Source organism: Saccopteryx bilineata, chromosome 7, assembly GCF_036850765.1.
Source record: "Saccopteryx bilineata isolate mSacBil1 chromosome 7, mSacBil1_pri_phased_curated, whole genome shotgun sequence".
Lineage (NCBI taxonomy): Eukaryota > Metazoa > Chordata > Mammalia > Chiroptera > Emballonuridae > Saccopteryx > Saccopteryx bilineata.
In genome coordinates, this window is record NC_089496.1 from 47,292,618 (window position 1) to 47,319,680 (window position 27,063).

Sequence of the window (27,063 nt, forward strand, 5' to 3'; positions counted from 1 at the left end):
GCTTTCCCGTGGGTCAGCCCGAGTGTCCATGCCCGTGTACACGCCCATGCTCTGAAGGTCCGCGTGAGCGTCTCGGACGGGGTTGCGTCCTTGAATGTCCACACTGCCGGGGTGGCCTGCCGCACCGTTGTGCAAATATGCTCGCCGGGGGCTCCCTGAGACCCACAGCTTTCCGGGGCGCCCCACGTGAAGCCAGCCTTCCCGGGGCTCTGAAGGCTCCTGGGTGCTTCCGGGTTTCCGTGTCGAATCTGCTGGCGGCGACCCGGCGCCGCGTCTCGGCGCGTGGAATGTGCGGCTGCGCGCGCGCCGCGGCGTTTACGCGGCGATTTCATCATGCTCCCGGCCGGGCAGCTCGCGCCGCTTCCGCCGCCGCCCCCTCCGCGCCGCCCCGGGCCGCCGGCTCATGCCCTCTCCGCGATCGGCGCTGCTTAGAGCCGCCCGCGCCGCTCTGCTGCTGCTGTCGCTGCCGCCCCGGCCCCCGGCCCGGCCTCCGCTCGCGCCCCGCCGGCCCCTCGGCACGCGCGCCCCCGCCCCGACCTTGTTCCCCGCGGCCGCCTCCCGGAGCAGCATGGACGGCGCCGGGGCGGAGGAGGTGCTGGCACCTCTCAGGCTAGCCGTGCGCCAGCAGGTACCGGCATTCTGCGCCCTCCCCTCCGCCCCCGGCTCCGTCTCCCCACTTCCCTCCCGGTTCTCCTCTGCCCTCCCCGGGCACCCGCTCACCTCACCGGCGCCCCTCTCCGCCACCCTCTGGAAGCCCTTGGTTTCCTGGCATCTTCCTCGCCTCCCCACTTTGGACCCAGGTCCCCGCGTGCGTCGGCCACCTTCTCTCCCGTGGTCCCCGCTCCTTCCCTCCTCTCGGGTGACTCTCTCGGGTCCCCTCGGACATCCTGCGTCCCTTCGCTCGCGATCCTTGTCCCTCCCAGTCCTTGTTACTGCCCGCGCCCCCTCTCTCTCCAGGGGCGCTGGGATCTGCGACCCTAGGTTCCCTTTCTGTCCTGGCTCAGTAACCTCAACTTCAGTTTTCCAAGCTCCGCTGTGTTCTTTGTGCACTCTGGGTGGCGAGGGTCCTAATTCTGACCTGGTCAGTCACAGGCTGCCGGCTCTGGCGTCTTAAGGGTTTGACTCCCTTTTTTAATCTTCAGGATCAGGATGCTAGGAATAGTGTTTCCTCCTTGACATCTTCCTGCACTCACTGCTTGGTTAGCAGAATGACAGTCTGAGAAAATAAACATTGTCGAGACGTGGGTGCGGGGAGGTGTTCAACTCCCCCCCCCCCCCCCCCCCCGCACCTTCTTGCGGAACGAGTGAGCATTCAGAACGTAAACCTGGGACACTGTCAATGTTGCTGTGTTCCTGGGCGCAGTCAGCCCTCCGAATGGAACATTTTGAAATCTGATTTTGCAGAAGGGAGGGAGGTTTCGTGCGCTAGAAGACTTGGTGGTTTGTACAGGCCTCCTTTTCCTGGGCACTGTATGGATGTCAGAATTTAGAGAGGACCAGGAAAAAGTTACTTCAAATGGATTCCCACATCCAGTCAGGTAGAGCCGAAAGCTTGGGCTGGATGACCTAGTAGTGAACAGCAAACGGGTTTCTCCTGCAGCGGCGGGCGCCTGATGCAATAACTTGTCTTGGCTACAGAGGGTGGAACCCTCTCTCGGAAATATATAATTCATTGGGGCAGAGCTGCCACAAATTCAGCAAATCCTGCCACTTTGCAGTGTTCACTTCTTGCTAGAGTGAGCCTGATGATTCAGTAGTGTTTTATTTTGCAGTTTCACTATGGGCTTAATGTTTCCTCCTTTATTATTGTTATAGGACACTATGTATGTTTGTTTATTCTCCGTCTTTCTACACCCACTCTCCCCAAATTAAATTAGGTGTGGGTTCCTTTGTCCTTTCTGTAACTCTCATTTTATTTTATCATATCCTTCCCTTTAGAAGGGAGAACACATCTAATTTTAAAAAGCACATGCCCAACCCCTCCCTCTGCCACGTTAGCGTGGAACTGCAGTGCAAATTATCTGTCTGTAGTGAGACCGTGGGAGCAGTTAAAGACACTGAGCATTCCCCGTGCTGTTGGGTATTGTTTATGTTGGCTTGGTTGTTAATTTTTTTGTTTAAGATATTTTCTGAATATGCAAATTAGCTTATGTAAGTTAGATTGTATCCTTTTTCTAATTTTCCAGCACCACACAGATAGGAGTTAACTACCTGGAACTTGGAATCGGACTGATTCCAACGTCCGCTGGAAGGGGATTTAAAGATCATCTGGTAACCCCTCCTCACCCCACCCCCTTGTTTTTCTTTTGCTTATGAGGAACTAGACACACTGGTACCTCTCTACCAGGGGTCTCAAACTCGCGGCCCACAGGCCGCATGCAGCCTGCCGAACAATTTTGTGTGGCCCGCAGACTAATCCACGAAGTTCAAAATATTTTGGATAAAATTAAGTAAGCCTAGGGGCCTACTTGTATTTTTCATTTCTCTAGCATCCTAGCTAGATATTAGCTTAGTTAACAGCAGTTGTGATGCAAACTACAGTTTCTGGTCGTTTTATGACACTGAGTAAACTGCATGTACGATTGTGCTTGTTGTACTGATTTTTTTTTTGTTTTCAACTGCAGTGAGAAAAGTGTTGTGTAACAGTTGCCTTTTGTAGACCTAGTGCGGCCCGCCGAACGCTGTGATCTTGCTCTGCGGCCCACATGCTGAGTTGAGTTTGAGACCCTGCTCTATACAGTTTACATATTTCCATTGTGAAGTTTGTGCAATTGAAGCTATCCTTGGAGTGGGGATTTTAAGGTGCTTAACAACTGGTCTTGTTGGTGGGATGTGTTTCGTGTAATTACATGTTTGTTTCGTATAAGCTTGCCCATCTGCTGGGCTAGGTGGATGCTGTTGCTCTCGAAAGGTTTGGTTTGTCTGACCGAAGTGTATTTTCCTGTGGCACATTCTTCATTGTTGACTGGAGAATTAGTTTTGGAACTTCTAGGAGGCCTTCAGATCATCAAGGGCGCCCTAGGACAACTGAATTTTTAAAAAAATGAGGAACTTAATAGTCAAGGTAGGAGAAGTTTTTGAAGAATTGCTAGAGGGCTTTCTTTATCCTTGCCTATTTTTGTGTTCACAGACCTAGTCATTAGAAGTGTAGGCTGAAGGTGTACTGCCAGAATTTGGCTCTAACTCCACCGTTTGCTAGCTGGTGATGCTCAGCAAGTTTTTTATTAATCTTTCTGTAGCCAAAGTTCTTCATCTGTAATGTGGGACTGGAGTTATAAACGTTGATGAGATACGTGAGTGCTGAGGAGGCTGCCTGCAGTATGTGGTTAGCTCCTGGTAGAATGTTAGGTGTTATTGTGGCTTATGGGACTGGTGATTTTACCACACTGCTGCTGGCATGGAGCTGACATATTTTCCTGGGCTCGTTGGTTTGATAACATTTTGAACCTTTATAGGAGGGTGATGTCTTCTGAATTTGATGAGTAATAGGATGCTAGAAAAGTCTTTTTAGACTTTTCACCCAAGATTTCTTGGGTGGTCTTTCAATGATGATATTCTTCTAAATCAGTAATGATAGGAATAGGTGTGTGAATCACATTTCTTGTATTTCAGTATCTCAAATTATTTTTTACTGTAATTGCGAAGACACAGCTAAAATTCAGACCTCAGTAATAGTAAGATGACTTTGATTTTCTGAACTGAGAGTGCCCATTAATGCTCTTGCGTAAGCCAGAGGGCGAATGGCAGGTCTGAAGTTTCTTGTCAGTATCTGTGAAACACTTGGAAGTAATTCTGAGACAAACTCATCAATCTCAATGAACCCTCCAGCCCCACGTGTGTAAAACCAAGCACCTTACAAAGGTGAGGCAATGTTTTCCTGTTGTTTTTCTCTTGGCCAGCTGAATATGCATCATGACATATATGAAGGGTCATGAAGATCCTGTGGAATGAGTTCTCATCTAATGGAGACGTTGGTGACGTTTCACGTCAGTTTCATTCAGCACCCACAGGCACACACACACACACCCCCCAAAACAAGTTCGGTGGTGAAGAAGAGAGAAGAAAAATAATTAGTAATAGGAATCCTTGAGTGCTTTCATCCATGGTTAGATCACCTCCAGATCTTTTGTTCTCAGGATTGGCTCATTCATTATAAATCAGGATTTTAAAAGTGTTTCGTGGAAATTGATTTGAAATGCTGCCTGCCTCCTCTCTGCTTGTGGTCGGCCCTCTGCCTACCCCTTTGCCCACCCGTGCCCTGTGTTCAACGTGAAGCCCCAGAGAGAAAGCAGATGAGCTAGGTGGTCTTGGCAGTATCTGCCTGGGGGAATGGGGAGGTGGTGGAGAGTCCACGAAACTGCTGGCCTGCTTCTTCCCACAGGCGGTAAGAATTCCTCCTTGCCAACCTCTTTTCAGAACGCGGGCTCTCACGGGTTCTCACCCCGTCAGACAGCACTGTGAGGGAACACTGCCGAGGCCAGCGCTCCGATAGGAAGAAGAAGAGCACTGAGAAGGGAGAGGAGATCAGGGGACAATTACCGAATATCGAATGCTTGGCCCTGCGCTAGGTTAGGTTGCGCTATCAGTCGGCAAATATTTGCGAGCCAGAAGCCATGTGCCAGAATGCCTGTCTTGAGACAGGAACAGATAAAATGCATGCACGCAAGTCAGCCAGTGCATTGATAGGGCAATTCCAGATGTTGGGAGTGTAACGAAGCAGCTGAAATAAAGTTGAAAGGTGACTGCGGATGTGGTCTTAGCCAAAGGGGTCAGGGTAGGACTGGTGCAATGGCTGTGAACCTGCAGACCCAGTGCCCCCCCACACACAGGGTATTTGGGAATTCACTATTACTCTCCTGCAATGAAAGTCATACAGAATATCTTCTGAGCCTAATTAAAGAAAAAAACGTATGTCCACATAATGCTCTAAATATATTACAAAGAAAAAGAAACATAATAAAACGACGTATTTTAAATTTGGGGGTTGGCTGCGCTGGAAGTTGTGCAGAAGGAAGCAGATGCTTATAGGTGCACACAGATGTGCTGTGAGTGCAGCTGCTGTACACACATGTTGAGAAGGGTGTATTGTACTGGTGGCCCAGATACCACAGCAGCATTGCCATTGGTCACATGGTTTCCTGTGTTTCAAATGGTAACTCCTTGTAAACCTCTGAATAAAAGAAAGTATAGTTAGTCTTCCTTTCAATTCCTGGGTGCATTTATGGAAAATTCAGTGTCTGTTAAAACAGGGAACATACTTCTGATTGTATGTCAGCAAAGTGAGGTTCCAGGTTGAGATCATTATAAGCAGTTTCACCCCCTGGCGGGGACAGTCTGCAGCAGCAGGAATAGAGCAGGAGGGGGCGGCTCGCTGAGGGAGGGCGGGCACGCGGGAGCTGGGAAAGTAACAGCATCATCGGGAAAGAGTGATGACAGGCCCCTCCCAGGAGCAGGGGTTTTAGCAGGAGGGAAGAACCATCCGTTTGCAAGTACAGAGAGGAACAGGGAGGACGGACATCTGTCTTGTTTCCAGCCCCTGAGGATTAAAGGAACATGGGAGAAAACCCAGACTCTAGTTAAGACAGCTGCCAGGGGAGACATGTCCCCAGAGAGCTATTGGAAGGTTGGAATTTTGGGAAAATGCTTTAGAAAGGATGCGGTTGGTGGAATTTTTAGAAAGTGAAGGGAAGCACTTTTGGATATGAGGATAAATATCGATGGCTTTGGGGTAGGATCAGTCACCAAGTGGGGAGTCTGTGTGCTTGTGAAAGAAGGCTCACAAAGGTGGCGGGGAAATGACGTGAATTAGGGTAATCGGGGGCCAGGTATCATGGTGCAGACACCTCCGGATGAGAGGCAAACCGGTGACATGAGGCAGCCCCATCCAGGAGGGTGGAAGGGAGAGTAGGTGGGAAACCCAGGAAGTCTTTTTTTGTAAGTCGAGAGGAGAGAGAGCCAAGGAGAGGCTGGTCTATTTATTGGTTCTTCTGTGTTCTCTCTGCTAATCTTGCTCTGTCCTACTTGTTATCAATGCTCTTCTCCTTTTCTACTGTCCACTTCTCCAAAAGAAAAAATAATACCATACTGGTAATAATCACCTTAAACCCCGAGAGCAGAGTTATTTGCATACATGTTTGTATATTCTGCTGGATTCTGGAACACTGAGAGCAGGGACCTGCAGTTCTTCATACTGACCTCTCTAGGACACATTTGAATCGCCTTATTCCAGGGGTCGGGAACCTATGGCTTGTGAGCCAGATGTGGCTCTTTTGATGGCTGCGTCTGGCTCGCAGACAAATCTTTAATAAAAAAAATAATAATGTTAAAAATACAAAACATTCTCATGTATTACAATCCATTCATTTCCTATCGCTCATGTTCATGGTTGCGGGTGGCTGGAGCCAATCACAGCTGTCCTCCGGGACAACACCAAATTTTTATTGGATAATGCGTAATGTATACGCGTCGTTGTATGGCTCTCACAGAATTACATTTAAAAATATGTGGAGTTCATGGCTCTCCCAGCCAAAAAGTTTCCCGACCCCTGCCTTATTCTTACACAAACACCTTTAGAAGGTACGCTTAGAAACACATTGCTAACTTGCCTGGACTCCTGAAACCAATCCTGTGTGCACGATCTCTGTTGGCTAGGGAGACCTCGTACGGAAACTGAAGGAAGATAAAGCACCCCAAGTGGACGTGGACAAAGCGGTAGCTGAGCTCAAAGCCCGGAAGAGGGTTCTGGAAGCAAAGGTGAGTCGTGGGATTCTGAAATAGAACGTAAGTAGGTATAGGATGGTTCCTCTTTATTTAGTCTCTCTGGGTAGCAAAGACCTAGAAAAGTTTCTGAACAAGTACCATCCGCCTGATCTCTCTTTACCCGGGATGCTGTCCCCTTCTCCTCTACCTGGTCAGACTCCTCATCCCTTCAATGTGCAACTCAGAGTGTCACCGCTTCTTTGAAGCCTTCCTGCCCCCTGACCTGCCCCTACGCCCGTACCCAAGACCCAGCATGCCCCGCGAGTTCCCCCGGAAGACATAGCGCTTGCTCTTTATGGAGTCTCCCGTGCCTAGAAATGATGGCGTTGTGTTTACATTTTTTTGTTGTTGTTCTTTTAAGGAACAGGTCTGTCCATCTGCTACTTGCTCCCAGATCTTTCAAACAATAAATCTCCCATCACCAAACTGAAGAAGTTTGGCGTTTGAAGTCACTATTTTGATACACTGACCCACTAAAAATTTAGAGATTATTTATCAGTCCCAGCATCTTAAGTAAGCTTAGTCTTGTAAACTTGGAAATGGTCATATACTTTCCTAAATAGTTAAGTAAAGGTGTCTTTTCTGTAACTCAAAGGGAGGGAAAATCCTTAGGTGTCTATTTTTTTAAGGGTATCAAAATCTTGTCTGATAAATTTTATACTGAATTTTGCTGAGGAATGAACTAAATTTATATATGTAGATTCATATGAATACTCATACCTCCAGTCACATGCTGTCTGTTTAAAAACCCCCACAGGAGCTGGCGTTACAGCCCAAAGATGACATTGTAGACAGAGCGAAAATGGAAGATACGCTGAAAAGGAGGTTTTTCTACGACCAGGCTTTTGCTATTTATGGAGGTAGGGGATTTTCTCATTTCTGTGGCAGAAAACTGTGATCTGGTTTTTAATTCTGTTCTTGTATGTGGAGGAACATCTTTTGCTTTTATTTATTTTTGCTAATGCTACTTGAAATTCTTAATACGGAACTAGGAAACGAAATAAGAGCTTTAGAATTTTCCCTCTGTCAGCCCAGGGGAGGTAGGGCTCTTCAGCACGGTGGGATTTGAACTGGGGACTTGAACATGTTTTTTTGGGGGGGGGCTGTGGAGTCCCACAGGTATCAGTTCCCATCGGCTCCCTGCCTTCCTCTGTCCAGAGTGACACGGTCACGTGCACGTCTCCCCCCTTCGCTGTTCCCAGGCGTCAGCGGTCTGTACGACTTTGGGCCGGTTGGATGTGCTCTGAAGAACAACATTATTCAGACCTGGAGGCAGCACTTCATCCAGGAGGAGCAGATCCTAGAGATCGACTGCACCATGCTCACCCCTGAGCCAGTTTTAAAGTAAGATTCGTAGTCCGAGGGCTGACATTCTTTCATGTGCACGTTTAAGGAACGTTTTCGGCTTGTAAAAAGTGACCCACGTTCATTCTAAAAATCTAGAACACAAAATACTCACCTAGTGTTCACTGATAGCCATGTTGAAGTTGTATAATAGTCCTTGCTGTCTTCCCTCTCTGTGAGTCCCTGGCTGTGTACCAACGTGAGCAGCGTACTGATCTGTTTTCCACGTAACAGAGTGGAACATTGACTTCCGGTGTCAGTATTCTGAAGCATTTCTAATACTGCGTTACAGACATGCCTACTTTAGTTAGCTAGCCCACCTGGTAGGCGTTTGTTGCTGATTTTATACTGCCCCGAACATCCTAATAGATGAATTTTTGTGTACATCCCCGATTATTTCCTTTAAGTCTTAGAAATTTTGGGCAAAGGAATATATCCATTTTTAATTAAACACTTACTGTTTAATTAAAAACTTGAAGTTTCAGTGCAGAGATTTAGATCGTTCCTACAAACAGTGTTGAAAGCAGAGCAGGATGTTGTGAATATAAGATTGAAAGAGGAATTCTTACCGTCTTGTATCCTTTAGACTCAGTAATTTCAGCGGGTTAAGACACGCCGATTTTCCGGCGATGGAGCCGAAAGCTCAGGGGAGCCTGTTCTTTGGCGGCTCGCCCCACTGACCGGCGCTGTGTGGAGGTCAGACCAGTGTCCATGCAGGTTTCCGTGGCGGGGGACTGAGGCTCAGCGTCTGTAATGACATAGCATTCTAGGCTAGTCGCGTTCGCCCTGGTTTGGCTTTTGCTTGTGTCGCTAATAATAATGGAATAGGCATGGATTAATTGATTCTGCAAAGTGGGGCCGACCTTAGGACAGCTTGTGAAGAAGGGGAACCTAGTTGATGCCCTTTCTCCAGAGGAAGGAAGCCTTCTCTCTGGCCTGCATCGTCACGTGCGTGGGCGTGTCCTTGTAGTTGGGGGGCTCCCCTCTTGCAGAGTCACAGAGGGAAGCCGTGGGCAAACACAGAAGGGGGATTGTCTTCGAGGGCAGCGGCTGTGTGTTAATTTGTGAGAAAATGACCAATGGGCTTGGCATTTGTTATCTTAGGACCTCTGGCCACGTAGACAAATTTGCTGACTTCATGGTGAAAGATGTCAAAAATGGGGAGTGTTTTCGGGCTGACCATCTGTTAAAAGGTAAATACCCTTTCTGGTAGGATTGATCAGAACAAAGAGTTTAAATTACACCTTTTTCTAGTTTTTTCTGTTAAATTATTTTGGAGGAGTGTATAACGTACAAAGGCTAAAGTATATAGATCTTAAGTATACATATCAAATCCCTTATTTAAAAATAAGACGTATGCCTGACCAGGCGGTGGCGCAGTGGATAGAGCGTCGGACTGGGACTCAGAGGACCCGGGTTCGAGACCCTGAAGTCACCAGCTTGAACACGGGCTCATCTGGCTTGAGCAAAAGCTCACCAGCTTGGGCCCAAGGTCGCTGGCTTGAGCAAGGGGTTACTCAGTCTGCTGAAGGCCCGTGGTCAAGGCACATATGAGAAAGCAATCAATGAACAACTAAGGTTTCACAACGAAAAACTAATGATTGATGCTTCTCATCTCTCTGTTCCTGTCTGTCTGTCCCTATCTATCCCTCTCTCTGACTCTCTTTCTGTCTCTGTAAAAAACAACAACACAAAAACAAACAAAAAAACAAGACGTGTACAGGTAATTAGAAATTCTAAGTCAGCAAAAGAATCAAGATGGTAGCATAAGTTTCCCTGGAAAATCAACCAAGGGATTCCTATAAATTAAGAACATTGTCCTTGGATTCATTCTTTTTACCTGTCCAACTTTAAAACTCAAAAAGGCAGGGCCCCTTTCCCCCCCTTGATTGAAATTGACATGTACCAACGTGGTTCTTATAGCTCATCTCCAGAAACTGATGTCTGACAAGAAGTGTTCTGCTGAGAAGAAATCAGAGCTGGAAAGTGTCCTGGCTCAGGTGAGTGCCCAGAGGTGCTACCACGGTGTCCGGGGTGAGTCTTTCCCAGGCGTTCGAGGACTGGAACTGGCGCGGTGCTGGGCCTGGCTGCGGGCTGACGAAGCCAAGTTTACCTTCGGCCCCTCATGGAATCTCCTGTTGCGCTTTGCTTCTCTCTTGACCGTTTGTGGCTAACCCTTTATTGTAGCCAAAACCAGCATTTGTTTAGATAGGCATAAAGTTCGTTCTCTCTCTTTAGAAACCAGTTTTCTGGGCTATATAGCAAGAATAAAAACGAAAACAGTAACTGTGGTGTGTTCATATTTTCTTACACTGGTGTGTAAATATGTGAGGCTGAACGCAGGGCTCTCTGACTCTTTGCTGCTTTCTCCTGAGAATTTACTGGAAATGTTTCCACTGTTGCCCTAATTATTTTTTTAACGAGCTGATTTTTCTCTGTGGTAGCTAGGTTTCCAACATTAGCTGAGAAGTGTTCTCCTTCCTCGTTTTATTATTATTAGAAAGAAGATACGAAAACCTGTCTAACTACCCCTAAATTACTGCTTCCTACTCAGAATATTAGACGTGCTAAGGTTTTGTGCTTGTCTTTGATCATAACAGTTTCATTTATTTCCAAGTAACTTGTCAGAAGCTGAAAGAAATCAGTTGATTAGTTAAGTCATTTTATAATTTGAGCACTGACTTTGTTTCGTCTCAGATCCCCGTTCTAGGAGAGCAGTCTGTTTTCTGATTTGCTGTATCAGATATATATGCAGCTGGCCGTGTAATTTTCAGTGAGAAGTTAGGGCCCCGTGGGAAATGGTCCGGCGCTCAGACGTGGCCCCTGTGGACCCCAGGCTGGAGGCCAGTCTGTCGCGGGAGCGCAGAGTAGCATTGTTTACATCTGCTGCTGCCCGGGACTCCTCTTCAGCTTTATGCAGCTGTCCGTGTAATTTTCAGTGAGAAGTTAGGGCCCCGTGGGAAATGGTCCGGCGCTCAGACGCGGCCCCTGTGGAACCCAGGCAGGAGGCCAGTCTGTCCCGTGAGCGCAGAGCAGCACTGTTTACACCTGCTGCTGCCCGGGACTCCTCTTCAGCTTTATGCAGCTGTCCGTGTAATTTTCAGTGAGAAGTTAGGGCCCCGTGGGAAATGGTCCGGCGCTCAGACGCGGCCCCTGTGGAACCCAGGCAGGAGGCCAGTCTGTCCCGTGAGCGCAGAGCAGCACTGTTTACACCTGCTGCTGCCCGGGACCCCTCTTCAGCTTTATGAAGCGCGCTAGTCTTTCAGAAGACACTGGTTCGTGGTAGGAAGAGCTTCATTCATGTTACGTGGACTCAACAGCTCAGAATTTATTCTCTTTTTTCTCCTCTCTGTCCATTGTGGCTGACCCATCTCTGTATATACCAGCTTTTGAAGTCACTTTGAACTTTTTATAAAGAAAAATTCAAAAGATAAAAATAGAAAATAGTGTGCTGAACACTTATGTGCCCATCCACCTGCTTCAGTGTTACAAATTTTGTTGACTCTGTTCCCTACTCACTTTCCCACCTTGGCCCCGTGCTAAGTACTTTATGTACATTTATATTTTATTTGGTCTTCATAGAAGCCCTCTACAGTGAGGCAGGTTCGGTGTCCCCATTTCATTCCCGAGCAGACTGAGGCCTGGTGAGATAGGGTGAGAATCAGTCTCGAGGCCGTCACACGGCCTCTAAGTGGTAGAGTTGGGGCATTTACCAGGTTTCCACGACTCCAGAGCCAGTTCTCTGGCCACGACTTGATTTATCTAAAAATGTTGTTTACATTAAGAGATGTTGCTAAGTTTAAAACATTCTTTACTATTACATGGTTTGTCGTAGTCATTTGATATTCTTCAACCGGGGTCATACATATCATTTTAGAGATTTTGACATTGATCATCAATGTATAGAATGTGCTATAATCTAGAAAGTGCAGAGATGAATAAGACACACTTCTACCTCAAGGAACTTCGTGTCTAGCGGGAGAGGAACGCGCTATTCACATTTATTAACAGACAGGGACGTGCACCTGACTCTTAAAATGCACCGCGTTTTAAAATTCAGCTTTAACAACTTATTTACATGAGATCAGATTCTTGCCATCCAATAGTTATTTTACTTGAACAGGAGACATTTTGCCTTAGCTTTGATCGTGAAATGGTGAAGGTGTGAGTTTTGGGTCATTTCCAGAAAGACACTTCGTTTCTCTTTGTTTAGGGAAAGTATGTAAACTGGTTATGGTTTTCCTGTGTCTGTCTGGAAGGTTAGGTGAACTCAGAGGTTCCTGTTTTGGCTGAGTTAACTATGGGTGGGGTTTACTGTTGTTTTCTCCTCAGTCTTAAACACTAATTATTCTCTTTGCACGTTCTTTAGCTCGATAACTACGGACAGCAGGAGCTTGGGGATCTTTTCGTGAACTATAATGTAAAATCCCCCATTACTGGAAATGATCTCTCCCCGCCAGTACCTTTTAACTTAATGTTCAAGACCTTCATCGGGCCTGGCGGAAACATGCCTGGGTACGTACCGCTCACTGTCCATGAGGCAGGAGTCTTCAGATTGCTCGTCACAGAGGTGAATGTCAGCATCGGCCACAATGGGAACATTTTGGAAAGTGATACATAGGAAGTACAGCCAAATACATTAAGGAGAAATTCTGACACATTCTTAAATTTTCTCTAATTCTTTCTGAATATAATTTTTTAGTGTGTATGCTGATTTTTTAAATTTTTTTTGGCTGTAAAATAAACATAGACGTCTGTGATCACCACATCTTGTAGTTGTAGCTGCATAGTGTGGAAAGGACGGTGGAAGAATGATTTGAATGTCACTGAGCTCACTGCCGAAGGGGATAAGACACCGCGTAGCCTGGCTGAGCCCCCCCCCCCAGACGTTCGGGGCGGGGTGGGCGTATCCTGCAGTCAGCTGTCCAGTGTGGTAGCCCCGTGTGACTGTCGAGCACTTGAATTAGGCTGGTGCTTCTGAGGAATGGAATTTTAAAGTTTATTTAATTTTAATTAATTTAAATTTAAAATGAACGTGACTAGTGGCCTGCCCCATTGGATGCACAGGTTTAGCTTGTTGATTTAAAAGTCGTGATTTTCACAGGCTTAAGAAAACCTGAACACTTTGCAGTATGACCCGGAGCTAGACTCTGTATTTCCACGTCCCTTGTCCAGTGCTAACAGACTTACAGCCAAGTGTCCCATCTCACGGTTCCAGATAATTTCCTTACGGTGCATTTTAGGGCAAGAGGGTGGATTTTTTGCAAGATGAAGCTAAACAGATGTTTCCCGGAGTAGAAACTAAAGAATAATAAAAATTAATTGTGACGATATATTAGTAGGATCACTTTAATAAGACACAGGGTTGATGTGGGGTATTCTTTTATTTGGGCAGTCCATACAGGGTCATAAAATGGGCCGTATCCTCTGACCCCACTCCTAGGGATTTACCTAAGAAAGTGATTAAAAAAGAAAGGAAGCTGTACGTGTCAACGATATATAAATTAAAAGTAGAAATAACCTATTCTATAATATCAGGATACTTAAATTAGAGCAAAGTGGAACATTTTAATAGAATACTCTGCAGTTGTTAGAATGAGAAATTTAGTTATTTGGAAAATGGGAAAGTATAAAATAAATTAAAATACATAATTTTATACATTCTACTTAAAAATATGCAGATAGCCTGACCTGTGGTGGTGCAGTGGATAAAGCATCAACCTGAAACGCTGAGGTTGCCGGTTCGAAACCCTGGGCTTGCCCGGTCAAGGCACATATGGGAGTTGATGCTTCCTGCTCCTCCCCCCTTTCTCTCCTCTCTAAAAATGAATAAATTTAAAAGTTAAATAAATATGCATATAAACTGTAGGTATACTGATACTTGGGTGAAATCTGTAAAGGCAAAAAAATCAAGAGTTGGGCGTGTTAGTGTGAGAGAAGGTACAATTTTATAGTTTTGTTTTAAAGTTGTTTCCACAAAATCTTGATGATGAAGTAGGCTATTGGGAACACTTTCTTTGTTGTTTGCACAGGATATTTCCTGTGACATTCAGAAGAGGGACAGGGGCTCTAATGGTGTGGTTGCTTGGCTCTATCTGTAACAGATGGAGAAATGTTAGAAGCCTCTGGCTGAAACTAGAATATCTGGCTGAAACTAGAAACTAGAATATCGCAGTGAAGACCATGACGTGAGGAACCTTGGAGATGTCCTGGCTTGGTGTGACGATGGTGATGAGTGGACTCAGACGTTCAGTGTTAGCCCATGCGGGTGTCTTTTTAGTCCCACGGTTACGCGTTACCATGTGGGTTAACAGGGAGGCAGGTTAAGGTCGGTTGAGGCCCCGGGCGCAGAAGAAAATATTGGGCCCCTTTAAAAAAAAAGAGAGAGACAGGGAAAATAAAAATACATGTTAACAATATTTTTAAATAAATAAAAAATATTATGTACTATTAATGTTAAAATTGTACCTTTGAAACCAAACTTGGTGTCATTAGAAAAAAGTGTAAAGTTGGGGTTTTGTGGGGCCCTTCAGACGTCGGGGCCCAGAGCGTGCGCCCCGTGTGCCCACCATTAAATCTGCGTCTGGGTTAACAGATACACTTAGGCTTGGGTTTGATTTTCAGAGGGATCTCAAATTATCATCTGCCTCCATGTAAATGATTAGTCAGGAAGAATGCTAGATGCTTTAGGGACACTGTGAAAGAGCTGGGTTTTGACTCACTGGAGTGATGAAATAAAATCACATTTCTAACAGTAGTATTGCCAGCCCAGTTGCCCAGTACGCTCCCTAATACTTGCTTGAGGATGTTGGCTACCAAGGAGAACATCTATTTCTAAGTGTCGTTTTAGGCTCTTACCGCCTGGTGTGAAACCGCAGGTTCAGGACTCCAGGGTTTGCATCTAGAATTTCGGGTTTGTCGGGACACGTGATTTCTTGGTAACAGGCTGACTGATTTAAACTGGCAGGTACTTGAGACCAGAAACCGCACAGGGGATCTTCCTGAACTTCAAGCGACTTCTGGAATTCAACCAAGGAAAGTTGCCTTTTGCTGCTGCTCAGATTGGAAACTCCTTTAGAAACGAGATCTCCCCTCGGTCTGGACTGATCAGAGTCAGGTACTGCCCACCTCATTCTCCTGGTAAAACTAGTAACTGACCTTGGCATTGACTTGGACATGAAAACTTGCTATCTTGAGACAATTCTGCTTCATTCGTACATGATTATCTAATTATTTTTGTCCTACAAGAAAGTAATGGTTTGCAGCTTCGAGTAAGCGAAGGGAAGGGGAGGAAGGGGTGAGGAATGGCTCAAGTTTCCTTCCTGCTCAGAAACGACCTTCCCTCATTCAGCCTGTGTTTTGAGGATGGCAAGATCTTGATGATCAAAACCAAGGTCTTTTCTGGTTGTGGTATGCATGAAGTGCAGGGTGAGGTGGGGTGGGCGATGGCTGTGACAGAAAGACCCTTCCAGGGCAGTGCTGGGGAAGTTGGGGTGAGGGTGTGTGTGTCAGTAACCAGTGGTGTTCCTCCAGATATTTGAGGGGGTCTCTATGACAGAAAGGCCAGCTTGCAAGCTTACCCCTATCTACTCGTGCTTGGACATCCACTGGCCTCCGTTCTAACGACCTCCCTTCCTCAGATGTATCCAGGAATGTGTGGGAAGGTGTATGGACACTGTTTAGTTACATTTTCTCTAGAAACTGATTAGGACTTCTCTGTTTATGACATAAGCTTTTTGTAATTTTTATATATTTTCTTACCGCTGTCATGTCTTAGGGCGATGAATCCTGTATAAAAAATAGGATATGGAGGTAAACCTAACTTTCTTAGGCTCCACAAGTATCTTCTGCAGCCCCAGTGCCCCGCCCACTTCCACTCTTTCCCCACTTGCTGTAATTACAGACTGTACTGACTGTAGTCACAGTGCGTCCCAGCCTCGGGGTCCACATCAAAGCAGCCCTGCTCCATCTGGTTAGTCCCTGTGACACCCTCTGAGGAAAGGCATCTATGTCCTGACCAGACTTCAGGCCCTCAGTCCTTTGGACTGATGGTCTAGAAAGGGGAGACTCGTGGAGGAAAGAGCTTGTACAAGAGAAATGGCTGGGAGACGCGCTCTAGGCCTCCACCCAGGAGGGGAGGCAGTTCGACACGTGAAGCCGGTATCAGAGCAATGAAAGACTTGTCAGATTTGGGTCTGTTTTATTTCCCAACACTTGCGTTTTGGGCTATCTTTTTTCCTTTGGCTTCCCCTCTGTTGCGTTAGAGGGCAAGACTACTTTGAAAACACTGAGAAAGCTGTATGAATCGACCTCATCTGGAGCCAGTGTTTGGGAGAGGGTTTACGAGCAGCTGTTGGAATATCGGGGCGACCACGCTGTAAAGTCTGTGGTCGGCCAACCTCTGTGCTGTGCACCTGAAACTAACACAGAAGAGTATTGAGTGTAAACAGTAATTGGACAAACGGTTGTCAAGGACCGTGAAGTAAGGCCAACCCTGAGGCCTATGGAATAACAAGTGGCAAACAGGAAAACCCGCTCAGACTGGGGGCCACCCCAGGAGGTCACTGGGGAGAGGCCCTTGGGGCCTCTGACACTGGACCCGCTGGCCATTTGCACTTGAAAGTCTCATGTGTGCATTTTGACTCATTTTTTTATTACGTGCCTCTGCAAGGGCCTGACTAGAAGTCTACTCATTCTTCCGTGAGTCAGTGTCCCCATACTTTTCATTGTAGGGCTAGGGTTTGTCTAGTGTCACGATTTCTTCTTGATGACATAGAATTATTAGGTGGTTAGTTTTTGTATAGCTATGATTTCTTTGGTTTAGGTTGGGAGTGTTAGATTGTTTGTAAAAAAATTTTAGAAACAACTGAATTTTGATTGAGTGGTTGTCTTCTCGGCCTTGTTGATAACCAAAAATTCAACTAGTATATTTTAAAGATCTAATTGGCTTTATTGACTGATTCATGAACCAGGTAACATCTAATCTAGCACATAGAATGGAGCGCCAAAAGACTGTAAAAAGTGGAAGGTTTTAAAGCCAGAGAGGGGGTGGTGAAAGGAAATTATTAGCAAAGAGGGCATTGTCTCAGGTAAGATTGCCCTCCAATGGAGAGTGGAAGGGGCCTACTATTACCTTACTAGTGCCGAACAGGTAATTCCAGGAGGGCTGGTTAAAGGGTTACATTTCTGGGAGAGACTGAGAACTGTAATTAGGTGTTAAATCTTGGTTTGCTGATGTGAGGCTTAGCACGAGTGACTCCATTTTGGGCCTCTTGCTTCTTTTTAACAGTCTTGGTGTGTTTCAGTTCTCCACAGTTCCAGGACAATCTCTGAACTCAGAGATGAGAGTCAGCTGGTAAAACTGTTAATATTGATTTCCACCTCCTCTCTGAGCTGGGCTGATTGGACAGAACAGATGCAGAGACTTGGGCAGACTATTTTGGGAACCTGGGCAAAGCCCTTATTTTGATCTGCCCTGAGTTTAGCAGTTCTGTTGCTGTCAACCCAGTTACAAGCTCTGTGAGGATGGTCATTGTGCTTCTCTCTCGTATTTCTGTGCACACAGATGATTTGATGCTTCTGAGAGACAATTTCGACATCGATGCCGGAGGACCAAATAAGAGATACCATTAAAAAATAAAATTTGGAAATTGAAGCTCTTTTGCAGTGCACTTCGTGTATTTTTAGACCCACTTATGCACTTTGTTACTGCTTTTAAAACATCAGATAATCATGCAAGTGCACTAGAAAATGTGTTTTAAAGAAGAAAGATGTGATTTTACTCATAAAATTAACTTAAAACACTTTCCTCTTGAATAGCTAGTAAATTGCGATTCGGGGAATCTCTTTGGGAAACTGTTAGTATGCGCATATTTATTTCATCATGGTGCAGTTAGCTTGATGCTAGCTTGTTCGGCTCCTGCCTTCTGTCATCCGCCTTGAATGCCACTTTATTTAAGAAGCTGTTACTCTAAAGAAAGCAGCTGTACGGGGCCATTTTCAGTTCTTCACTTGTTCAGAGCAATAAAAAAGAACTCAAATTGCTGCAAACACTAAAGATTAACCGCTTCAATTCACTACTCCTCATTCTTTGAAGAGCAAATATTGGGAGCTTCATTCAGTGCGTATTTATCAGACTGGCTAATGCTCCAGGGAAAACTTTTTCTGGAAGTCACTCCTATATTTCATTTCTTTCTTGTGTCTGACATTTGCTAATTTTAAAAACTACCAATCTGTTCTTTAAAAACTGTTTTTCATTAAGAGTAATAATCTTTGACGATTGCGTCTAGTTTCAAAGAAAAACTGGAGATGGGTAGTACTTAAAGTGGCAAAAACAAGGTTTTATTCAGGACTGTTGCAGTAGGAAAAAGAGACCTCAGTAAGGAGGAACAAGGCTCAATTCTGAATACAGTGGTTCCCTGATATTATCCACGGTTCCCAGACCCCTGGTGGATGCCTGAAACTGCAGATAATGCTGAACCCATAAGTGCTATGTTTTCTATGTTGTATGTCCCTGTGATAAGTTCAGTTTATATTTAGGCAAAGTAAGAGATTAATAGTAACTGATAATAAAATAGAGCAATTATAATAATAATCTATAATAAAAGTTAAGTGAATGTGGTTTCTCTCTAAATATCTTACTGTACTGTGCTCACCCTTCTGTGGTGACGTGAGATGCCACAGTCCCCGTGTGACGAGATGCAGTGAGGTGAGTGACACAGGCATTGTGACATAACGTTGGGCTACACTGTAAGGGTGACTTGAACACAAGTGCTGTGATACTACGACAGTCTGTTTGATAACCAAAGGGCTACAAAGTGACTCTTGGAGGCAAGAGTACAGTGTAGACACACTGGACAAAGAGATGATCATGTCCTGGGCGGGACAGCGGAACGGTGGGAGACTCTCACACTGCTCATAACAGCACATAATTTAAAACTTGTGAATTACTTACTTTTGGGATTTTCCATTTAGTATTTTCAGACCTCATTTAACCGAGGGTAATGGAAACTTTAAGTGATACTGCCGCCGAAAAGCAGGGACTACCGCAGGCAGGCAGGGTCTACCAGGGATAGATAGGGATTACCACGGGCAGGTAGGGACTACCGGGGACAGGCAGGGATTACTGCGGAGAAGCAGGGACTACCAGGGACAGGCAGGGATTACCGCGGAGAAGCAGGGACTACCGCAGAGAGGCAGAGATTACCGCAGGCACGCAGGGACTACCGGGGACAGGCAGGGACTACCGCGGAGAAGCAGGGACTACCGGGGACAGGCAGGAACTACCGGGGACAGGCAGGGACTACCGCAGAGAAGCAGGGACTACCGGGGACGGGCAGAGACTACCGGGACGGGTAGGGACTACCGTGGGCGGGCAGGGACTACCATGGGCGAGCAGGGACTACCGCAGAGAGGCAGGGATTACCGCGGAGAAGCAGGGACTACCGGGGACAGGCAGGGATTACCGCGGAGAAGCAGGGACTACCGCAGAGAGGCAGGGATTACCGCGGAGAAGCAGGGACTACCGGGGACAGGCAGGGACTACCGCGGGCAGGCAGGGACTACTGCGGAGAAGCAGGGACTACCGGGGACAGGCAGGGACTACCGTGGGCAGGGAGGGACTACCGCGGAGAAGCAGGGACTACCGGGGACAGGCAGGGACTACCGCGGAGAAGCAGGGACTACCGCGGAGAAGCAGGGACTACCGTGGAGAAGCAGGGACTACCGGGGACAGGCAGGGATTACCGGGAGAAGCAGGGACTACCAGGGACGGGCAGGGACTTCCGGGGACAGGCAGGAACTACCGGGGACAGGCAGGGATTACCGGGAGAAGCAGGGACTACCAGGGACGGGCAGGGACTTCCAGGGACAGGCAGGAACTACCGGGGACAGGCAGGGATTACCGGGAGAAGCAGGGACTACCAGGGACGGGCAGGGACTACCGTGGAGAAGCAGGGATGGCTACTATACGGCACGGCCACGTGGGGATGCATAGCCGAGGAGCAGGTGGGGTCGGTGAGGGGGAATTACTAAGAGGGAACAGCAGGGTTGAGGGGGGTTCTGGCTGGACTGAGCTCGCAGGATTCTATTGATGATAGGCAGGGAGACCAGCATCACCTGGGGGTGGTGGAGGGTGACACACCTGATAAAATATCAAGGTGATCAGATAGCAAGTGGGAGTGGTGTTGATTAAACTATCTTAGCAGGGTTCTTGCTAAAACTAGATTTTACAGAAATTGCACAGATGGGCCTGGAAGAAGGTTCAGGAGACTGACTGAAGTTTGGTCAAGTAAAGAGCCTTTGTTCATAGCAGGAATCAATATTTGAGAGAAGTTTGTATTTATTTAAAATACTATTTAAGTGAGTAGTCAAGTTTTCATTAATGTGGTTAAAATGAACAAACCCCCCAAACTGAATCCAACTTTTTTTTTCTTTCTGCCATTTCCTTAGGAAACAATTTTCTTTAGTGATAATTGACTCCTGTCCTGTGAGCGCCTGTATCATTAGAGAATAAAGTTGGAAATAAGGGCCTTGTTTAGTTTTTATATAATAGTTAAGCGTGCAACCTTTGTTCCTTGTATTTCTGCTTTCAGAGAGTTCACAATGGCAGAAATCGAGCACTTTGTCGACCCCAGTGAGAAGGACCACCCCAAGTTCCAGAGTGTGGCAGACCTCCACCTGTGCTTGTATTCCGCCAAAGCCCAGGTCAGCGGCCAGTCTGCCCGGAAGATGCGCCTCGGGGATGCTATCGAACAGGTGAGGTGCCACAGGTAACCTCCTTCAGCTGGTATCTATTCAGTGCTTATAGCACTGAGCAAATTGTGTGGACTAGTGACAAAATATAATACTTATTTTAGCGGTCATTTTATTATTTTTCATACGGTATGTATTATACACTATTATTAGTGTGGGAGGAAATTACCTGAACGTGGCAAATTGTGGGCCATTGCGGCTAACACACACACACACACACACACATACACACACACCATTTAGGAAAGCATGTGGAAAGGAGATCGTGGTTTGGGCTTTGTCTTATCAGTTTGACTTTTAACAATAGGTACTACTTTTGGGGAGACATTTTGACTCGCAGAGAGCAAGACCTATGGATTTTAAACTCTTCTCTGTTACCCATAGCAATTGGGAGAAAGTCTTGCATATAACAGAATATGTTTAGTTATTTGCCTAGAGAAATGTGTGAGTGAAAACTTTCTGAACAGCAGCTGCTTCCCGGAATGAATTCCCCTGGGGGACAGTGAGCTTCCTGTTTTGGAAAAGACTCCATTAGAGGCAGGGTGATCGCTTGGCGGCCACTTTTCAGGGGAGAGCCCTTCAGTGGGTAGGGGGTGGGCTGTATGATTTCTAAGACCCTTGCAGTGCTAAAATCATCAGATTACATACACTAAACGGGGTGTACGTGGTTCACAGATTTCACTGGGTAAGATACGTTAAAATCCCCTCTACACATCTTATTACCTTTGTTAATTCAGAAGGGATATATTTGTCATTCTTTAGGGTCATTATTGTGAATGTCACTTTTTAGTATGGTAGATTTTAGGAGGTATCAGGTATTAGGTGAATTTTTGTTGACCCAGTGAGTATGGGAGAAAGATCTTGAATAACTCCATTATTTTCAGCTTGTTAATTTGACATTGATCCCTTTAAAAATAGCCAGGATCGCCCTGGCCGGTTGGCTCAGCGGTAGAGTGTCGGCCTGGCGTGCGGGGGACCCGGGTTCGATTCCCGGCCAGGGCACATAGGAGAAGTGCCCATTTGCTTCTCCACCCCCCCCTCCTTCCTCTCTGTCTCTCTCTTCCCCTCCCACAGCCAAGGCTCCATTGGAGCAAAGATGGCCCGGGCGCTGGGGATGGCTCCTTGGCCTCTGCCCCAGGTGCTAGAGTGGCTCTGGTCGCAGCAGAGTGACGCCCCAGAGGGGCAGAGCATCGCCCCCTGGTGGGCAGAGCGTTGCCCCTGGTGGGCGTGCCGGGTGGATCCCGGTCGGGCGCATGCGGGAGTCTGACTGTCTCTCCCCATTTCCAGCTTCAGAAAAATACAAAAAAAAAAAAAAAAAAATAGCCAGGATCACCAACTGGGTTTTGACATGATTCTGACAGCTGGATAGATGAGCTTACCTTGTGTTTCAAATATTTTTTCAGATTATGAATAAACTCAATGGAAATGGTGCCTTGACCTTCCAAAGGGTTCATGTGTGGTTTTCCCTTCCTCTGCGCTGGCTGGCGTGCTTGCTTGCGTGGTTGTTTACCTATTTGTCTGTTCATTGTTTTTAGGGTGTGATTAACAACTCCGTGTTAGGCTATTTCATTGGCCGCATCTACCTCTACCTCACGAAGGTTGGAGTATCGCCCGATAAACTCCGCTTCCGACAGCACATGGAGAACGAGATGGCCCACTATGCCTGTGACTGCTGGGACGCCGAGTCCAAAACGTCCTATGTGAGTGCAGGGGGGCGGTGCTGAGCAGGCGGTGCTCACATCGTTGCCGTACAAGCATGGGTATCAGATCGCCTTTTGTGTGCGTCCTGTCAGAGTGGAGCTAAAAGAAACCTTGTCCTGAGCAAGTTAGAAAGAGCGGCTGCCCCTGCCCTCCTGTGAGGAGCGGCTACACTGTGTGCTGAGCCCTTTGTACCGAGATGCTTTACAGAGAGGGGGGGAGACAGCGGGCGTGCACAGTGACCGGGCAGCACAGGTGTGTATTCCTGGGGCGGGCGGTGTCATTGGTGGGGGCCTGGGTGCAGCTCAGGGGGTGGCCTCCCTCCTGACAAGGACCCTGGTAGACATTGGAAACGGAGGTGGGGTTAGGTTAAGGAAGTCAGATACCCTTAGTTTAGACTTTAGAGAACTCTGTGGTGATGGGGGGATGGATCCGTGGATTCTGACCTCCTGTTTTAGAACCCCCTTTTCCCAAATACTGTGCGTTTAACAAATCAGAGAAGACCTCCAGGTCCCCTCTGGCCTGTGCCTTCCCGCCCCACCCCAGCCGTGAACTTCCGTGCCGAAGCTCAGGATTGGAAGGCGTTGGGATGTCGGGGTGCCTTCCGTGTTGCCGTTAGTGGGAACACGTGGCCCCCTGCCCCGGGGTGTGTGGGGCTCTCTGGCAGCCTTGTTTGGGCACAGAGATCTTGACCATAGGGAGTCAAGATCATGGTCACTGTCTCATATGCCCTGATTTCACTTTTCACTTTTTAAAGTGTCGTCTTTTAAGATTAATTTTTTTTAACTAAAAATAAAAATTAGTCATACAAACATAATTTCTCTTTTTCATCAAACTAAAAGCAGAAAATAATTCTGAAGAATACTGTATAGAACATGAAACTTCTAATTGTGTGCCTCTCCCCGAAAGCGTTTCATGTTGATCAGATGTTTTCTGTAGGAAATATAGTAAATATTTTGGCTTTGTGGATCTCTGTTCGCTATCTTTTTTGTGGTTGGTGGGGTTTTTTACAACCCTTTAAAAATATAAAAACCATTCATAGACCTGTGGGCATTGGTTTGTCCATCCCTGATACAGATGCTTAAATATGCATTACAGATATACACACAGGTGCGTGTGTAATGATAGGCATATATCTATCTACATGGCTGTTGCTGATGTGCTAACATATTCTTTCTCCTTTGTGGAATTAGGAAAGAATTTCTGTAATCGGTTAGGTTTTTCTTGTTACTTTATTTTCTTCGCAAGCTTGTTTGACCTAAGTATGCCAAAATGACAGACTCTTTGGATCCAAGGCAAAAAATAAATATTCAGGAGGACTAACTAGTTATCTACTAAAATAAGCCTTTTACCTCTTTTGTTTTTATTCACATAACAGGTTCTTCAGGGTCTTTGAAAACAATTTAGATTGCGCTTTTGAAAAGTATCTTAGGTATTAACAAGAAATGGGACCTGGAACCCAAGCCTATTTTAAGCTTATTCTGTGAACTAAACATTACCTGCTCTTAACTGCATTTTCTTTTGCTGGGTAGGAAACAGCCTTCCAATGCCAAGTTGTGGGAGCTGTAGACTCTTCATCCAAAGACTGTAGCAGTTTCTGCCAGACTTATTTTTGAATCCTGGTCACAAATTTGAAACAAATGTATTATTTCCTAGGTTCACATGTTATTTCTACAATTAAATCCTAGAATTTGTTAGTTTATTCCACATTCAAGCATGGCAAAATAAATCTGTCCAGAAATTGAGAGGACTGCTTTGTGTACATGTGTGAATTATGTGGGGCTTTTTAGCTGCTTTAGCAATAAGTTTTTCATAGAAAATTGTGGTTTGGTTTCTTAGCTCTCAGTAGCCCGTTCCTGAGCCCTGGGGAAGCTTGCCTTCTTCTGAGCTACCCGATCTTTCTTCTGGGCAAGAGACATTTGGGGACGATTCCACCTCTTCATTTTAACTTCTCTGTTAGGCTTCTTCTCATAGACCGGATTCTCTCGTATAGCAGAATGAGCTTCCTTATACATCTCCTCCATGTCTGGAGCTACGTTGTTCTGTATGTGTGGAGAGGGTCGTTTCTTGTAAGCATCTTCACCTTCCTCCATTAGGTAGCGCATAGTCTGCCACGTTCTGACCCGGGATGTGCTTCCGGTGTACTTCTTCTCTGCGTTGAATTCCTTGCTTTCAGAATCATAACCAGGGAACCGTTTGGTACTGGGAGGGATACACAGGCCTCCATCCACAGCTCCTTTCAGGGCCCCGGAAACTTTATTTCCAGGGGTAGTTCTGGCAAGCCCTGCACCCAAGTAGCAGGTGAAGGCACCAGGTTGACCATCAGTACTTTCCACATCTTATTCATCTCCAGTCACTTCCACGGGGCCTTCACAGATCTCGTCTGCCAGACCTGCTGAGAAGCCCGCGGGCCAGCAGGGGCAGCGCAGTATGCCGCAGCGCAGTTTGTCAGGGCAGCCTTCACACCGTACTTGGTAGTTCCTGAGCATAAGCGGCACAGACTATCGTATCTCCTTCTGTACGTGCATAAGCAGTCTGACAAGTGATATCTCTGTTGGTCACATGAACTATCATCCTGTATTTGGGTGTGTTATACTTATTTTTATCCTGGGTTACCAAGCGTTTCCGGGCATAGTAATCGGTTTTACCCTCTTGTCGGCTTCTGAATTTCACTTGGCATCTCTTGACGTAGGCCTTATTTTTCATGATTTTAACAAATTCCATTCTGTGGAACAGAGAGCCACGTCCATGAATTTATGTTTTATAGGGCTGTTCGCTGCCTGATGTATAAAACAATCCCCATTTCTAATGTTTATAAATGTTGAATGGGAGTTCTTTAATGGAGTTATCCTTGAGTTTGTGAAAAAGTTACCATAGTTATATAGTCTGCATAGATTTGTGGGTGAACCCAATGTAAGGAATAAGTGTTTTTATCTACTCTGCCTTCTTAGGGCTGGATTGAGATTGTTGGATGTGCTGACCGGTCCTGTTACGACCTTTCTTGTCATGCGCGAGCCACCAAAGTCCCACTTGTCGCTGAGAAGCCCCTGAAAGAGCCCATATCCTTTCTAGTTGTTCCCGGGACACCTCAGGACTGAAGTGTCCGCGTCTTCGAGGTAGGTAGCCCTGCTCTGTGCCTCGTCCCATTTGCTGTTAGGGAACACGTACTTATCCTGCCGTTCCACCCATCTCCCCCTTCTCCTAGTCTCTCTACCTGTAATCTGACAGGTGCCCACTCAGTGTTGGGTCCTTAAAAGAAGTATTTTCAGGAAAATGCTCTAAATGTTTTTCAGGGTGTAGACCGATTCTTCTCAGCCATTTCCAAAATGCATTTCTCTATACTTGCACCTACTTACATACTCTTTACATAAAAAGTACCCGGTGAATACTTTGTTTAAAGATGAGTGTCATTTTAAGTAGATAAATAATAGTTCAGCTCACTTGTCACAGTAATCAGCACAGTAGAGATGTCCTTCCTTCAGCAGACAGTGAAGCTGTGAGCTGATCTCAGGGCCAAGCCAGTGATGTTGGGACATTCTGGAAGTGAATAAATCATTATCAAGAGTTATTATGCTATGTATCAGGTTATATCGCTGATTAGGTAATACCCCTTGATCTCACTGTAACTTTTTGGGGAAAAAAACCCTCTATTGATGGTGTTTACTTACTTTGAATAATTTTGTGATTCTCAAGATCATGTCCCAAAGTACTGAGGCCGTTCTGTGTCTTTGGATTCCTTGACTACATCATACAAAACAGTCAATGTTGTTCAGTTCGAACCCAATAAGGGAGCAATCGGCAAGGCGTATAAGAAGGATGCCAAGCTGGTGATGGAGTACCTTGCCGTCTGCGATGAGTGTTACATCACAGAAATGGAGAAACTACTGAATGAAAAAGGGTAAGCCTGAAGATGTGTGCTTGTCAGTGAAAGATGTGACGGGGGTCCCGGCAGATATGTCCTCTCTGCCAGGTTCTGAAAGTTAGGGTGACCTGAGTGTCTTTAGAAATCTTTTGCAGATAAGAAGTATCTCTTGACTACATTTAGAGGACTGAGTTTGCTGAGAGTTAGGTACTATAGGCAGAAGTAGATTTGAAATGGACTGAAGATTAGTTTCCCCCCCAGTAACTTTCTTAGAGGAGGAGACTTGTCCAAGGTAGTGACTGAGGAAGGATCAGAAACTATGTCTTCAAGTCAGTGCTCTCTTTTCGAGCTTTGGAGTGGTCTCTGTAATTGTTTTATTTATTATTATTATTTTTTTAATATTTTTCTGAAGCTGGAAACGGGGAGGCAGTCAGACAGACTCCCGCATGCGCCCGACCGGGATCCACTCGGCACGCCCACCAGGGGGCGATGCTCTGCCCATCCGGGGCATCGCTCTGTCACGACCAGAGCCACTCTAGCGCCTGGGGCAGAGGCCAAGGAGCCATCCCCAGCGCCCGGGCCATCTTTTGCTCCAATGGAGCCTTGGCTGCGGGAGGGGAAGAGAGAGACAGAGAGGAAGGAGAGGG

The 27,063-nt window shown here is 46.3% G+C and overlaps 1 protein-coding gene and 1 pseudogene across 1 annotated transcript in view; one reads left to right on the forward strand and one right to left on the reverse strand.

Moving 5' to 3' along the window:
• The first annotated feature begins 318 nt into the window (after positions 1-318).
• GARS1 (glycyl-tRNA synthetase 1) overlaps positions 319-27,063 on the forward strand; it is a 38,908-nt gene continuing 12,163 nt past the window's right edge. The window contains exons 1-12 of the mRNA XM_066239435.1: positions 319-628; positions 6,652-6,753; positions 7,517-7,619; positions 7,962-8,103; positions 9,208-9,296; positions 10,027-10,103; positions 12,473-12,618; positions 15,071-15,220; positions 20,697-20,859; positions 22,392-22,556; positions 25,506-25,613; positions 26,307-26,452. Of these exons, the coding sequence (XP_066095532.1) occupies positions 404-628; positions 6,652-6,753; positions 7,517-7,619; positions 7,962-8,103; positions 9,208-9,296; positions 10,027-10,103; positions 12,473-12,618; positions 15,071-15,220; positions 20,697-20,859; positions 22,392-22,556; positions 25,506-25,613; positions 26,307-26,452 (1,616 nt within the window). The 5' untranslated portion in view covers positions 319-403. The remainder of the gene's footprint in view (positions 629-6,651; positions 6,754-7,516; positions 7,620-7,961; positions 8,104-9,207; positions 9,297-10,026; positions 10,104-12,472; positions 12,619-15,070; positions 15,221-20,696; positions 20,860-22,391; positions 22,557-25,505; positions 25,614-26,306; positions 26,453-27,063) is intronic.
• On the reverse strand, positions 24,368-25,293 carry LOC136310569 (large ribosomal subunit protein uL18-like; annotated as a pseudogene).